The sequence below is a fragment of the Falco peregrinus genome, chromosome 2 (assembly GCF_023634155.1).
Source record: "Falco peregrinus isolate bFalPer1 chromosome 2, bFalPer1.pri, whole genome shotgun sequence".
NCBI classification, from domain to species: domain Eukaryota; kingdom Metazoa; phylum Chordata; class Aves; order Falconiformes; family Falconidae; genus Falco; species Falco peregrinus.
This window is the reverse complement of record NC_073722.1, coordinates 77,527,957-77,541,160: the sequence shown is the minus strand read 5'-3', so window position 1 is coordinate 77,541,160 and position 13,204 is coordinate 77,527,957. Positions and strand designations below refer to the sequence as shown.

Genomic DNA, 13,204 nt, shown 5'->3' with positions numbered 1-13,204 from the left:
CAAGTTCCCGTCAAGTTTACAGGCAAATTTGCATATCAGTAAAGGGCACCTGACAGAAAACTCTCTCCATTTCAGTAATTAGCATAAGCATTGACGAAAGAGTAAGAGTGAAAGTATGCAACCCCAAGACGCAGATTTTGTATCACGCCTACTCTAAAGAGTGAAGACCTCTGTCCTACTCAGTTTTCCCAGATTTGTACAATCTTCTAACAACTTAGACAATTAATAAGGAAAGGGCTCCTAGACTTTTTTATTTGGTACAGAAGAAGACAGCTTCAAAGATACAATAGCCAATTTTGAACAAAATGTTTTAAATTGAAGTTTTGGTTTTTAATTATTTTAACTATTTTCATTTTTACCACCTCCAATCTAAGGACGAACAGTAAACCAGAACTTTTATAACACCTTTACTTGAAAGGACCAGAAAAAGTTGATGGACTCCAAAGATGGATTTGAAGCTGGTTTGTTCAAAATACCTGTTAAAAAAAAAATTGCTCACTCACTGAACCTTTGATGGTAGTTACACCAAAACCAGAACATATCATCCAGGTGTTTTTCCTTTTTTCTTTAATAGCTGAGGATGCTAATGATGAATATTGAAATCAGTGCATAGTGGAAACAAAAAAATAAAGCTTCTTGCCTTTCACCAGATGATACTGAAACTATTATTTTTGAGCTCTTAGAATCATAGAAGTGCTGGAGCGTGTTCAAAGGGCAGCAAAGGTGATGAGGGGTCTGGAGCACAAGTCTTGGCAGGGGCGGCTGAGGGAACCGGGGTGTTCAGCCTGGAGAGGAGGAGGCTCGGGGGGACCTTATTGCTCCTACAGCTGCCTGAGAGAGGGTTGTAGGCAGGTGGGGGCCGGTCTCTTCTCCCAGATCACAAGCGACGGGACAAGAGGAAAGGCTTCACATTGCGCCAGGGGAGGTTCAGATTGGCTATTTCTTATACACCTTTCTCAAACATATACAGTATTAATGACCTTGGAACAACAAACAGGTCTGCTACAGAGCGTTGACTTTTTTTTTTTTTTAAAATCACTGATCTCGGGAATTGCCTGACTTTTAAAACAGTGAAAAGCATACTGCCTGGAATATATTTGAGGAGGACAGAAAGCCCACAGAGGAATCTAGTTTACTGTGATGATTAACTGATGTCCATGCAAAAAATTAATCAAATAGCATTTCTGCCACTGGGAGCATAACAGGGGAAAAAAAATTAATCTACTAGCCAATCAATTTTTCTGAGCAGCTGAAAATAAAATATGAAGATCTGACTTTTATCTTCCTTCAAAAGTCCTCCAGAATGCTAGAGGCAGCCAGAGGCATTATTTTGCATGGATAGTAATGGTAATTCAAGAACACATGATGTTACTGACTTCTTTCCTCTCCTCCTCTTTTTGTCCTCAACAGAAAGGAGAGGGGGAAAAAAAATAATCATTTTTCCCACTGTGGACTGCAGAAATGAGAAAAAAAAAGTTTTTGCACCTCAGCATATAAATGTGATCTCCAGAATGCCACTAAGGCACAGCCTGAAGGCAGGTGACAGGACCAAAGGTGGCCAGGGAAAGAGGTGGATCCCTGTAAGACCAGCAGTAATTCTGGCCTTTTTCACTTTAAACACAACTTCTTCCTCCGCTGGCTTTCTCTAAGAGCCCTAACTTTTAACAGCTTTTCCTTTTGAGCTTCAGCAGCAGCACAATTGAAGTTCATCACCTCACCTGAAGACAGGTGCCCTCAGACTGTTATAGGATTTAGAGCTGGTTGCCAATAGACCAGTAACATTTTTTGAAACAAAAGGATGGACTATTTTTTTTAAATGAAGTCTTTCATGTGGAATGGTTCTTAGTTTCTCAGAATAACTTGGGTTTTCATCAAATAACTGGAAACAAAAAATTGCCCTGCAAGTTCTGCTTGAAAGCTGTTCTTTATAAATACTTCACCAGGATTCTTTTTTCCAAAAGGAATTTTTTTCTGACTAGGTTAGGTGAAATAATGACTGGATGACAAATTGTCCATAGTATAAAACCTGTTCATTCATTTGTCAGGCATTATAAGGCTTCTGAATTGACCCTGAACAGTTCAGTGGTGCTTGTGGTGGTGTTCACAGATGTCTTTGCCCTCTAGTCTTCTTGACATAAAACCTTCTGCACATACAGTTTAAAAAGGTAAGTGTAACATATAGATGTTTGCCTTCCTATATGCCTGTGCACTGGAAGGTGCGTTTGCTGGTAGGTGTGTCAGCAAGAGGAGTACGACAAGACAACCGTCTGTACTGTGCAGGGTGTTGCTTGTTCAGCCTACACAGCTTCTGTAAGCAGATCTGCAAGGGAAATGGCAGTGGAGGAGTGGAAGAGAAAATGCAGAAGGGATAAGGAGAAAGGGACACCAAAGAGAAAGGCTATCGCTGCTGTGAAGGCAGATCTCCTAAGCACAAGCACATTTACACAAGCATGGCATCTAGATGGCAACCAACTGCAAACAGAAGAATCCAGTCACCTGTGTGACACCGAGGATTAGCCAAGGACTTCAGCTGTTGAAGCAACGAGACATGCACTTCTGGGGTGTGTGGATTCTCTAGAGCAGGCAAGACACATCTAATCGCTGTCTCGGTGAACCCTTGTGTGAGTTTAGAGTGCCACAACTCCCCAGACTAATAATCATAGCTCCGTGAGCAGCAGAAGTAACGAAGTCTGGCTGCCAAGAGACCAGTTTCCTAGATCCCTGTTCCTTCACACTGACATGATGCAGATACTGTCCCATCTCAGCCACCAGCCGGCACCTAAAGCTTCCAGGTCTTTTACAGCCATCTTCAACATTTTTCCTTCCTCCTCCCACCTCCAGCATGTTCTATCCCTTCTCAGGTCCCTAAACTGGCAGGTGGGAAAGGGAACGTCTGTATTTATCAGGCAGCCAGCCAAGCAGAGCAGATAAATCGTGCGCTCACGCTGCAGCCCCTCAGACTGAATTTGGCTGAAATCCACTGTGAAATTTAAGAACAGTGGGAAGGAAAAGGAGGAGAGAAATGACTGAAAACATAATCATACAAACCTCACCTCTACCAGAAACAAGGGGAAGATAAGCACCAGCCAGATCATCTGACTAGTGGAAATTATCTGGGTGACAGGAGGACTCTGTAAGAAGCTCCTGCATCATCTTAGTCATCGCCACAGGTTGGGTTTCTTTTCCCATTGTCCTCCCAATTAGTTTCAGTTCCAGTTTTGCCACTTGGTCACAGCACCACTGTGCCATTTGCTTCAGAGCATGGGTTTTCCCTTTTAAAGCATGTAGGTTAATACACCCCCAAAAAGTTAAGATATTTCAGAGAATCCATCAATGAAAGGTTTAGCAGCTGAATTACATCAAAACCTAAATCTTTGACTGTTAACATTTTAATGTTCTGCAAGTACCACAGAAGGAGCCCTAGATCCGTGCCTGGTGTTGTACAGAGCACGCAGGTGGCTAGTTAAAAGAGAAGCTGAGGAAGAACAGGTTGTTTCAGAGCAGATACAGTCAGCAAACTTTCTTTCAGCTGGTAAGGTTTCTAAGTAGATCAGGTACACACAAGTATTTTCTCCTGGGTCTAGCTTTGCTAATCAACATCAGTCCCAAACAGCAGGCTTACCCAACGCCTCAGCCTGGTACCGTAGTGACAAACTCCTCATGAGGTAATTTTGAAAAGCTGGACCTGATACTGCTCCTGTCAGAACCGCAGACTCTGCTAAAAACAATTACCTTTGATTTACACACTTTGCACTAGCAGCTACTTTAGTTATACTCCTGAATTGTAGTTAACAGCCTGACCCCTTGACTTAGCTGTTCACAGTTGAAAATATTTACCTTACATGGGCAAAAACCTACTGGGCAGAGGAAAAAAAAAAAAGAAGAAAAAAACAAAAAAAGAGGAAGACATATACATAATATAGCTGTGACATAACCACAAGAGTGACAGCAGAAGTGAGCATTTAAACCCACCATTTTAATGTTAAATTCTTCAGAAATATCCCAGATTCTATCTCAGGAAAACTCTGAAGAAACAAATTGGGACACAAGATCGGATCGAGCATTTAATTTTTGTTATAGACTAATAGGCAAATGCATCTCAGAAGGAAAATAATTCTAACTCTCAGTGACTTTTAACTCAGCAGAAAACAAAAGTCTCAGTTTATCTTAAAAATGAAAGTGAACACACATCTCAAACCACATAATCATACATGGTCTCATACCATGGGATTTAGCAGTCTGCTACATCTCTTTTTAAGAAGAAAAGCTTCCAAAAGTGAGCAGATGCAGCAGTTTGAAAGTGTCTTGGAATACTGAAGACATACAAATTGTTTCACAAAAGGTTCTGGATTTGCTTTTCCTGTTGAAAATCACCTACACTAAAAATGCAGAACCACAAGAAAGGTAGCACAAAATAAATCTATTCCACTAGAGGAATAAGCATCGGTCTCTGATAATGCTCCACCTCTTCCCTGCCTCTTTTGAGCTGAGAAATTTCTGTTCTGTCCTTACATGAGGAGAGACATCCTCCTGCCAGGCTTGCTAACCAGCACCAGAAGTAGGAGACAGGAGCAGAAAACAGTACAACTGCATGTCTGTGCTCTATTCTGTGCCTGCAAAACAAGCTCAAGTTGCTAAAAATTCCTTGTACTTGGACTACACGAGTTTTGTGTCCAAAGCATGAGGGCTGTGCTTGACATTTTAAAGGCACTGTTCATGTGGGCTGACTGCAGCATCTTCAAGCAAGTCTACCTCAGGTACAGTTACTTAGTTGCTATTTACTGTATTTCATGGTTTATTACAGTCCACAGTGCTTTAATCCCTACAGACAGGAAACCACAATATTGCAGCTAAACTTACATAGCTGGTCATCTTCATTTCCTTCTTGAATTTGGGAAGCAGCCAAAGCAGTAAAAATCAGTAGGAAACCCTCATCCCCGCAGGTCCAGAGGAAGTCTCGCTGCACTAACTGCTACACACCATAAATTACCCGCGACTCCTCGACGAGTAGTTCAGCCATGTGAAAGTGATTCTAAGAGGTAAGAACCATCAGTAAGTTCAGGTGCTCAACGTTCCTTCACACAAACAAGCCTTTTGAGTCACTATCATCATCTTGTGTGTGGCAGATATGTGCTCTCAAAAATGCAGATGTGCCAAGAAGCTTCCGACACCTGTCAGGTGGTTCAGAATAGATTCACAGAAAAAACAGACAAGTAGTAAAAAAAAATAAATAATAATCTACTTCAGAGATGTTCTTACAAAGAACAGGAAAAGCTCTTTCTTTAGTTTTTCACAGTACAAAATCCAAGAGTAAGAACAAGCACCCAAGCTACAGGTGCATCAATACCTTGGGGTTTGGCACCATCACTTCGCTGTGGTCCCTCGCACTCCGTTCGTGGAGCAAAAGCCAGGGCTGGTAAGAAGCACTGCCTTCAGCTCAGTACTACCTACCTGCATTAAGCTTTTACCAGTTGGCACACGGTAAGCTGTAACTCGGATCATAACACATTGTATGTTAAATATCATCATACATATTACAAATAACATCTTTCCAAACACAGAGAAGGAAATATCTCCATTGCAATCGTAAGCACAGTGACATTGTACTACGTGTCGGGCATCACGTATGTTTTTCCTTAGGCAACAGATAGCTTGCTACGCTACCTCTACCAGAGGAAAATCTTCCACTTGGTATCTTCCCAATAACTTCGCTGTCTTCATAGACGTGAGATGACAATAGCCATGGGCACGCTTTTGCTTAAGCAAAAGAAGAGTAAAAACCCGTCTCAGGACTTTGTGACAATTATTCTTTCTAACCCTTGCCCGTTCTTTGTCTCAGAGAAGAAACAAAGAGATTTACTGTTCACAGAATACAAAGAAAAAAAGGAGATGCAACAAATATTTTTAGAATTTTATTAACTTTAACAAAACCTGCAAATTAAAGGGTGGTCAGTTGTTTGGAGAGGATTCAGATACATATTTAAATAACAACTGAGAATATTTAACAAACTATGTACAACTGTTAGCCATCAACTGCTGGACACTAATCAATGTAATCTAAATCTTCTGGGATTCCAAAACCTTTGTCAATTCTGCTCTCTTCAAATCCAAACTTACGTTTGGCCCAGGACTTTATTGAAAAGATGTTATCTGTAAACAGAATGAAAAACATTCGGTTTTGAATAATTAGAAAAGCATGAATTATAGTCTTGGCTACAACAAAATTCTTCCATTTGCATTATCTCTGCATATATGAAAACGGTACGTAGCAGGGAACATTATCAAGTAGATTTAGGACAGAAAACAGGAGGCTTTTGTTAATGACATACTTTTACACAGCACTAAATAAAATGCGTCATCTTTTCTGGAAGTTACCTTTTTCTTTTCTTGCTCCTCTTCTATGAGGAGACCGAAAACTACAATTACAGTGTAAGCCTGCTGTAGGGTGATGCGGTAAGTGTGAATACACACAAGTATTTTACAGATCCTTTTTCAGCTAGACACCTACTGTGTGACTGTCTACAACTGTAAAAATCAGATTCACATTAACTAGAAGATCCTTTCTAGTCCCTTGTACGTTTGTTCAGATAATGTACATTTTGTCTGAAAGTTAAAAAAAAGGCATTCAAGTAGCTTTATTTTAGCCAGAACTTCTCTTTTAGCATCACAATACTATTATTTTAGCATATGCATTCTTTTCAATGTAACATCATTTTTCACTGCAATATTGATTGAAACTAACTACATCACTCCTAACACCCATAAATTGCAGCATTCTTTAAGGCAGGGAGTGTTGTCTGTGTCTGCACACCTTAGAAATATTTTCTTTTCTTTAACCATCAGACATTTGCTTTTAAAACTGTCTCTTCAAAAGAAAATTATGCTACAGCACATAACCTACCTAATTGTCTAAACAAATGGCAAAGCACTTTCTACAGGCTGAGGCACACTTCCTTTACCTCTCTCAAGACCTTGAGATCAACAGCTGGTCACCAGCAGTAGAAAGCCCTGACAACAGTACTCCCAGAAGTTATTTTCAAACATAACTTTATTTCCCCATATGCAGTAAACAACCCAGTACAAATGAAGAAATAATATAGTAATAGTCAAAAGACTTTGACAATGATATCCGGCTTAAACAATGATAGGAGCAGTCCATCAGTAGTAGATGAATTCTGAACAAAAAAATCACCAATGATATTCTAAATAATTTTTAAAAAGGACATACATATCGCTGGCTCTGCAAAAGGGAACTATATAGCAACATAGCAAAGCTAAACAGCAACAAAATTGAGTTAAACTTCTATACAAATGTTATCCCAGTAAACTTCCTCAAACCTGTGCAGATTTTTCTTGCACGTCAAAGCTGATAAATTAGTTTGAGAAATACCTACTTAATATTAGCATCCATCATATGGTAGCAGCAATAAGGTTCCATAAAGAATTCTACTCTTTAGAAAAACAGATGAAAATTAAGAAAATAAGCTATTTCTGAATACCTGGACACCACCATTTCCAGTCTCTTTCTATTAACATTTTCCTGATCTTAAGAGATTTTCACTCAACCAAGAAAATGAGTTGCGGGTTTTAACACAGTGTACAAAATCGCAGATTTATTCTTCTGGTGCTATGTGACATGAAGCACGTTCAGTAACTAAACGGAGAAAATGTTGTGGTTTTTTTTTAAATCATGATGATTTGTTAGTATATTTCTGCATTCTTTTATAAGCAAGGGTTATCCTACATCAAGTCTTAATCACATCTAGAATTCTTAACAATGAGTAGGTCTTTTACTGAAATTGCTTTAGTCTGAAGCTGCATTAAGCAATATAAATGCATACATACCAGTCCATCTGTTGGCTGCCTCCTTCGCTACTTTGTTTGTTTGCCCTGAAACAGAGGAGAAAACAACAATCAAAAAAGCATATATCACAGTAAAAATCATACCATAGTTTCAAGGCACAGAGATTAATTTTTTATTGATGTCATTTTTAGGGAACCACACAATATAAGGAAGTTATTCTACTGCTTCCAAACCATTCTTCTGTTTTATGCTTTTAAGGATCCAACAAACACAAAGCTCAGCTAAAGAAAAACAGGAGCAAAGAAACATAAAAGATACCATATGGTAACCACTGTGAATTTCTGAAGTATATTTTAAAATAAAATAATCCTAGTTTGGTTTGCCTGGGGGGCTTAATTGTCTGCACAAAGATTGGAACTAGACTCGTGGCCTGGAGATACTACAGGCAACAGAGATGGAAAATATTTTATAATCCTCTCTACACATAAGTAATCCATCACATAGGTATGCATGACTCTCTATTAGATAAGGAAAATTACAAGGGTAGCAGTCTATCACATCAATCCAAAAGTTTATCATAAAGCTCTGGAAGGTCTCCTGAGCTTTGGGAACCCCCTCAAAGAAATGAAGACAAAATAATGTTCCTAGTTATTAAACTTGGCTTCCCTCCCTTACCACTGCTCCAGATGCAAATACATAATGGTAAATTACCATTACTACAAATAGCTTTTATATAGTTTCCATGAGGCAAAACATTATCAAAAAAATTCCTCTTAGAATTTTTGTTCCTTTGCTCTTACAAGTACTTGGCAATCCCAAGCACAAAGCCAGGCTGGGCGGAGAACGGACCGAGAGCTGCCCTGAGGAGAGACTTGGGGTGCTGGTGGAGGAGAAGCTCAGCGTGACCCAGCAACGTGCGCTGGCAGCCCAGAAAGCCAACCCCGTCCTGGGCTGCATCACAAGCAGCGCGGCCGGCAGCTGGGGGGGGGGGGGGGGATTCTCCCCCTCTGCTCTGCTCTGGTGAGACCCCACCTGGAGCGCCGGGTCCAGCTCTGGGGCCCCCAACGTAAGGAGGACATGGGCCTGTTGGAGCGGGTCCAGAGGAGGCCACGAAGCTGCTCGGTGGGCTGGAGCACCTCTGCTACGAAGATGAAGACGGGCTGAGAGAGCTGGGGGGGTCAGCCTGGAGGAGAAGGCTCCGGGGAGACCTTCTAGCAGCTGCCAGTGCCTGAAGGGGCTACAGGAAAGCTGGGGAGGGACGTTGTACAGGGGCCTGCAGTGATGGGACAAGGGGGAGCGGCTTTAAACTGAAAGAAGGGAGATTTAGATTGGGCATTTGGAAGAAATTCTTCCCTGTGAGGGTGGTGAGGCACTGGAACAGGTTGCCCAGAGCAGCTGTGGCTGCCCCATCCCTGGACGTGTTGAAGGCCAGGTTGGACAGGGCTTGGAGCAACCTGGTTTGATGGAAGGTGTCCCTGCCCATGGCAGGGGGGGTGGGACTAGGTGATCTTGTAGGTCCCTTCCAACCCAAACCATTCTGTGATTCCATGAATCAAATGAAACAGGTTGGTTTGTAATGTGGGAATTTATCAGAATCATTATGGTTCTTGCACGTACACAACTTCATTTTTCCCAGTAGTCTTGTTAGTACTTCCATGATAATACTCATTCAAATGGTCAGCATGGAATTGTCTCCAGGGGTACTAAGAAGTAAATATATGATCAGGTATCCATTGTTAAAAAGATTATACACAGGCGAAATTAAATTATGTTGAAAAATCATCTGCTAGCACACAGGAAGATAAGCACTCATTATTCTATCCTTAATACTTCAGTAACTGATATGGAAAATGTTAAATCAGAGTAAAACAACATTTCAAAACCAGTGTAGTTTCTAAAAGTGGCCTACAATCAGAAAGTTTGGGCACAGCATGAAGCAAAAAAGAATGATGAGCAAAAGAAGGGAGTGGGTGAGAAGATGGCATTTTTGCTTGCATGCATGCATCAGAAATTCAAGTCACTCCTAGCTTGAGAGAGATATTCCTTATTTCCTTTGCTGACCGCTTGTTGCCACCCCCACTTGTTCAGCTCCCTGACCGGCAGCACTGACAACATACTGGCAGCCAATGGCATTTTGAACAGTACTTAAAGCAATGCTAGCAAAATTATTATTACTTAAAGCAAGCCTGCAGGGTAAGGGCTTCCAATGGCCAAGATTTTAAATATGTTAGCTATCATACTTCCCTCAGCATCTTTCTGAAACTGTCGAGTAAAACTGGAAAGCTGTCTTTGACTCCAAGTAATGAAGTTTGAAATGAAAAGCGGGAAAGTGGAATAACATTAAACTCCATGGATCCAGAGCTGCAAGGTGACAGCATCCTGATGGTGGGCGAGCTAACCCAGCCCACTGCACCTGCTAGGTCTCAGCAGAAAGCTCTGCTGTGCTGGAAGCTGCTAACCAGCTGAGCCCTGTGCTTCTCCATCACACAGCAGCTCTAAGTTCCTGCAGCTTTCAGCACCCAGCCCTGTGCTTAAAGCTCAGTGACCACACGGTGCAGTGCATTAAAGAAAACCCAGTATCGGCAGCATGGTGCATGGCCACTCTTTAGACATTGCTTACGCATGTTAACATATACATATGTGATCAAGTGTTTCAAAAATGTGACTTCTTACCTCTGTCAAAGAAAAGGCTGAGGTGACCAACAGATACAGGTTGGGCAACAGGGAGGTTAGAATGGTGGCAGCTGCATTATAATCGAGTTGTGGTTAGAAATGAAGTCATGGTAGCAAGAACAGGAAGCGATAACGGGGAAATCCCACAGTGGGTAGCACCTTCAGTGACTTAAATAGCAGAGAAATAACAAAAAAAAACCAATCCCCAAACCCAAAAGAAACTCCCGAGAGTAGAAGTTGTACAAATTAAGACGTATTTTAACCATGCCATTCTTTCCATGCACCACTTGGGACTGATCACAGACTGGCAACAAAGTGTTACAAAAGAAGTGTGGATGAATCACCAGTGGAGGCAGAACTTCGGGATGGGGAAGGTGACATTCAGACAATCTGGCTGACTATCGAGAGAGGCTGCCTCAGTCCTTCAGAGGTGGGGGACACACATGCCCCACATTGCTGTGCTGCCAGGGGGCTCACAGCTGGAGAAACAAGAGCCACTTGTAAAGCCTCAGGCACGTGACATCTCCAGGAAATGCATTCACAAGGGGCTGGGGAAAGTGTCTGCTGCTTGCTGTTTCCCATTTACACTAGCTGGCCCACACGCCCATGTACATGACAGCACCACAGGGATGCAGGTATGGATTTATTCTGCCCTGTTGAACGCTGCTTTGACCATCAGGCGTACTGTATCAACAACGCCAGCCAGCTTGGCAAGCTGCAAGACACCCATGTGCTCTTCATGTTTGCATGAGCTTGCTCAGGCTGGACAAGACAGCTTGCACTGTCTCTTGTCATCAAGTGAGACTGTCACTGCCACTGCTGCAGGACAGCACTGCAGTCTGCTTAACCACCAATTCCTTCCCTTGAATTTCCCCCTCACATTTTTTGTTTTTTAATTTGAGGCAGGGGACACACACCTCATCCATCTCAAGACACTAATATGTCATCATCTCAGCTCCTGCCTCATGGCTATGGGGGCTGAGCATTCAGCAATCTGAAGGCAAGACTTAAGTCCCTTGGAATCAGGCTCAGCTCCTTTCTATCATGCCACTGCGGGACCTTGTCTACCTGCCGTATCTAACACCATGGCTGAAAGAGGAAAGAGAGACAAGTATTGGTAGTTGCAGACCTGCATCACCTGAAGACACCAGCTACATCTGCATCACTGCCAGCATCATCCAGAGGCCCCTCAACTCCATCACAGGAACTGACAGAAATGAAGGAATTTGCCCCTTGGCTACTTTCTGGAAACCTTTTACTGTTGCTTATTGGGACTTTCACTGGTTGCGTCATCTGTATGCATACATGCATTGAGGGTGAAGGAGAGGAGGAGGAGTAAAACAGACATCCCCAGACACGCCTACTTTATATACTGATGTTACTCAAGGTTACACTACTTCTGATTGTCTATTCTGTACCACCACAGGATCACACAGCCATCGGCCTCCTCATTTTTAGACTGCCCTGAAAAACAAAGTTCAAGATCTTAGACAACAACAGCATGGGAATTTGAAAACATATATGCCAAAGAAGAATCAGGACACAAACTATATGAACTGTAAAAAGGAGAAACTCAAGAGACAGTGCTGAGGGCAACCGGCTAATTGCCAACAGCACCACAATGACTTGGACCCAAGCTCAGCTGGAGTCCTGCTGATCCTCTGGCTGAGCAGAGCTGCTCTGTCAGAACGTGATTTTTGGCAGCTACCAGTGCTCTGGTACAGAAGCTGTGCAAGACAATGAAAGGGCCACACGTGCAGCAGAGGTGAGCACAACAGGGGGCAACGTGTTCTAGGTGCTTCCAGATGTTCTCATTACTACTACTGGGCCCCAATTACACTCTATATCTATACATCTGCACACAGGCTGACAATATATACAATTGCTGGATGGAAGCAACAGAATAATCCATTTGTTCTGGACATTACATATTTATTTCACCAATTTGTGTGACAGTGCATGAATAAGACCTTCCTGCTCCCATGCCTGCAGGATACGAGTCATTCACTTGGCTGAGGCACACACCCATACCCTCTGCTAACCAATTTCAGGCACACTTGGTATTTTCTAAGCAGGAAAATGGAAGCTTGCATTTTCTCTCTTGAACTGAAGAAAGCAACCGCTACGTGTACAGCAATGCAAGAGTCGGGACACTAGTCTGTTAGTCAGCAAAACACACCTAGAAATACGTCCTAAACAGTGAAAGGCTGAGGGTCAAAGAGTTATTTTTGACCAGTCCTCAAAGTCTCTTCTTCCCTCAACCCCAGGTATCTCTGGAGAACTGCAGGGAACTCAAAAGGTCAGATTTTGGGAACAGAACTATTGTCCTGAGTATCTGCGATTGTCCTTATCACAGGGGCAATCCCCTGTATCCCCTTAAAGTAACGCACAGGTAGGGAAAGGAAGGTCCAGCAGCAGTGAATGTCTAAAAAGAAAGTGAGGAAGGGTTGGGAACATGCTTTTTAATGCAGGCGAGTGACATTCTACCAGCAACCCACTGGGATTCAGGAGCAGACAAGGGGACAGAGCTGACAAAAGGGTGTGCAGGAGGTGCAGTAAGCAGCCTTCTAAAGCAAGTGGACAGCACCTGGTCAGCAGCGAAGGCCAGCAGCACAGAACATGAACACAGCAATGTTTCTGGGCAAACCTGAACTGGCAATATATATTGGCTCAAATCTTCGCACAGTAAGGCCACATTGTTTCTGACGTAACTGATGTAACTCAGGA

At 42.4% G+C, this 13,204-nt stretch overlaps 1 protein-coding gene across 2 annotated transcripts in view; it reads right to left on the bottom strand.

Moving 5' to 3' along the window:
• Positions 1-5,899: 5,899 nt before the first annotated feature.
• Positions 5,900-13,204, bottom strand: part of MND1 (meiotic nuclear divisions 1) — a 44,779-nt gene continuing 37,474 nt past the window's right edge. For both annotated transcript variants that reach the window (XM_055795143.1, XM_055795142.1), the window contains exons 7-8: positions 7,846-7,890; positions 5,900-6,150 (exon numbers count right to left, since the gene is read on the bottom strand). In XM_055795143.1, coding sequence (XP_055651118.1) covers positions 6,044-6,150; positions 7,846-7,890 — 152 coding nt within the window. In that variant the 3' untranslated portion in view covers positions 5,900-6,043. The remainder of the gene's footprint in view (positions 6,151-7,845; positions 7,891-13,204) is intronic.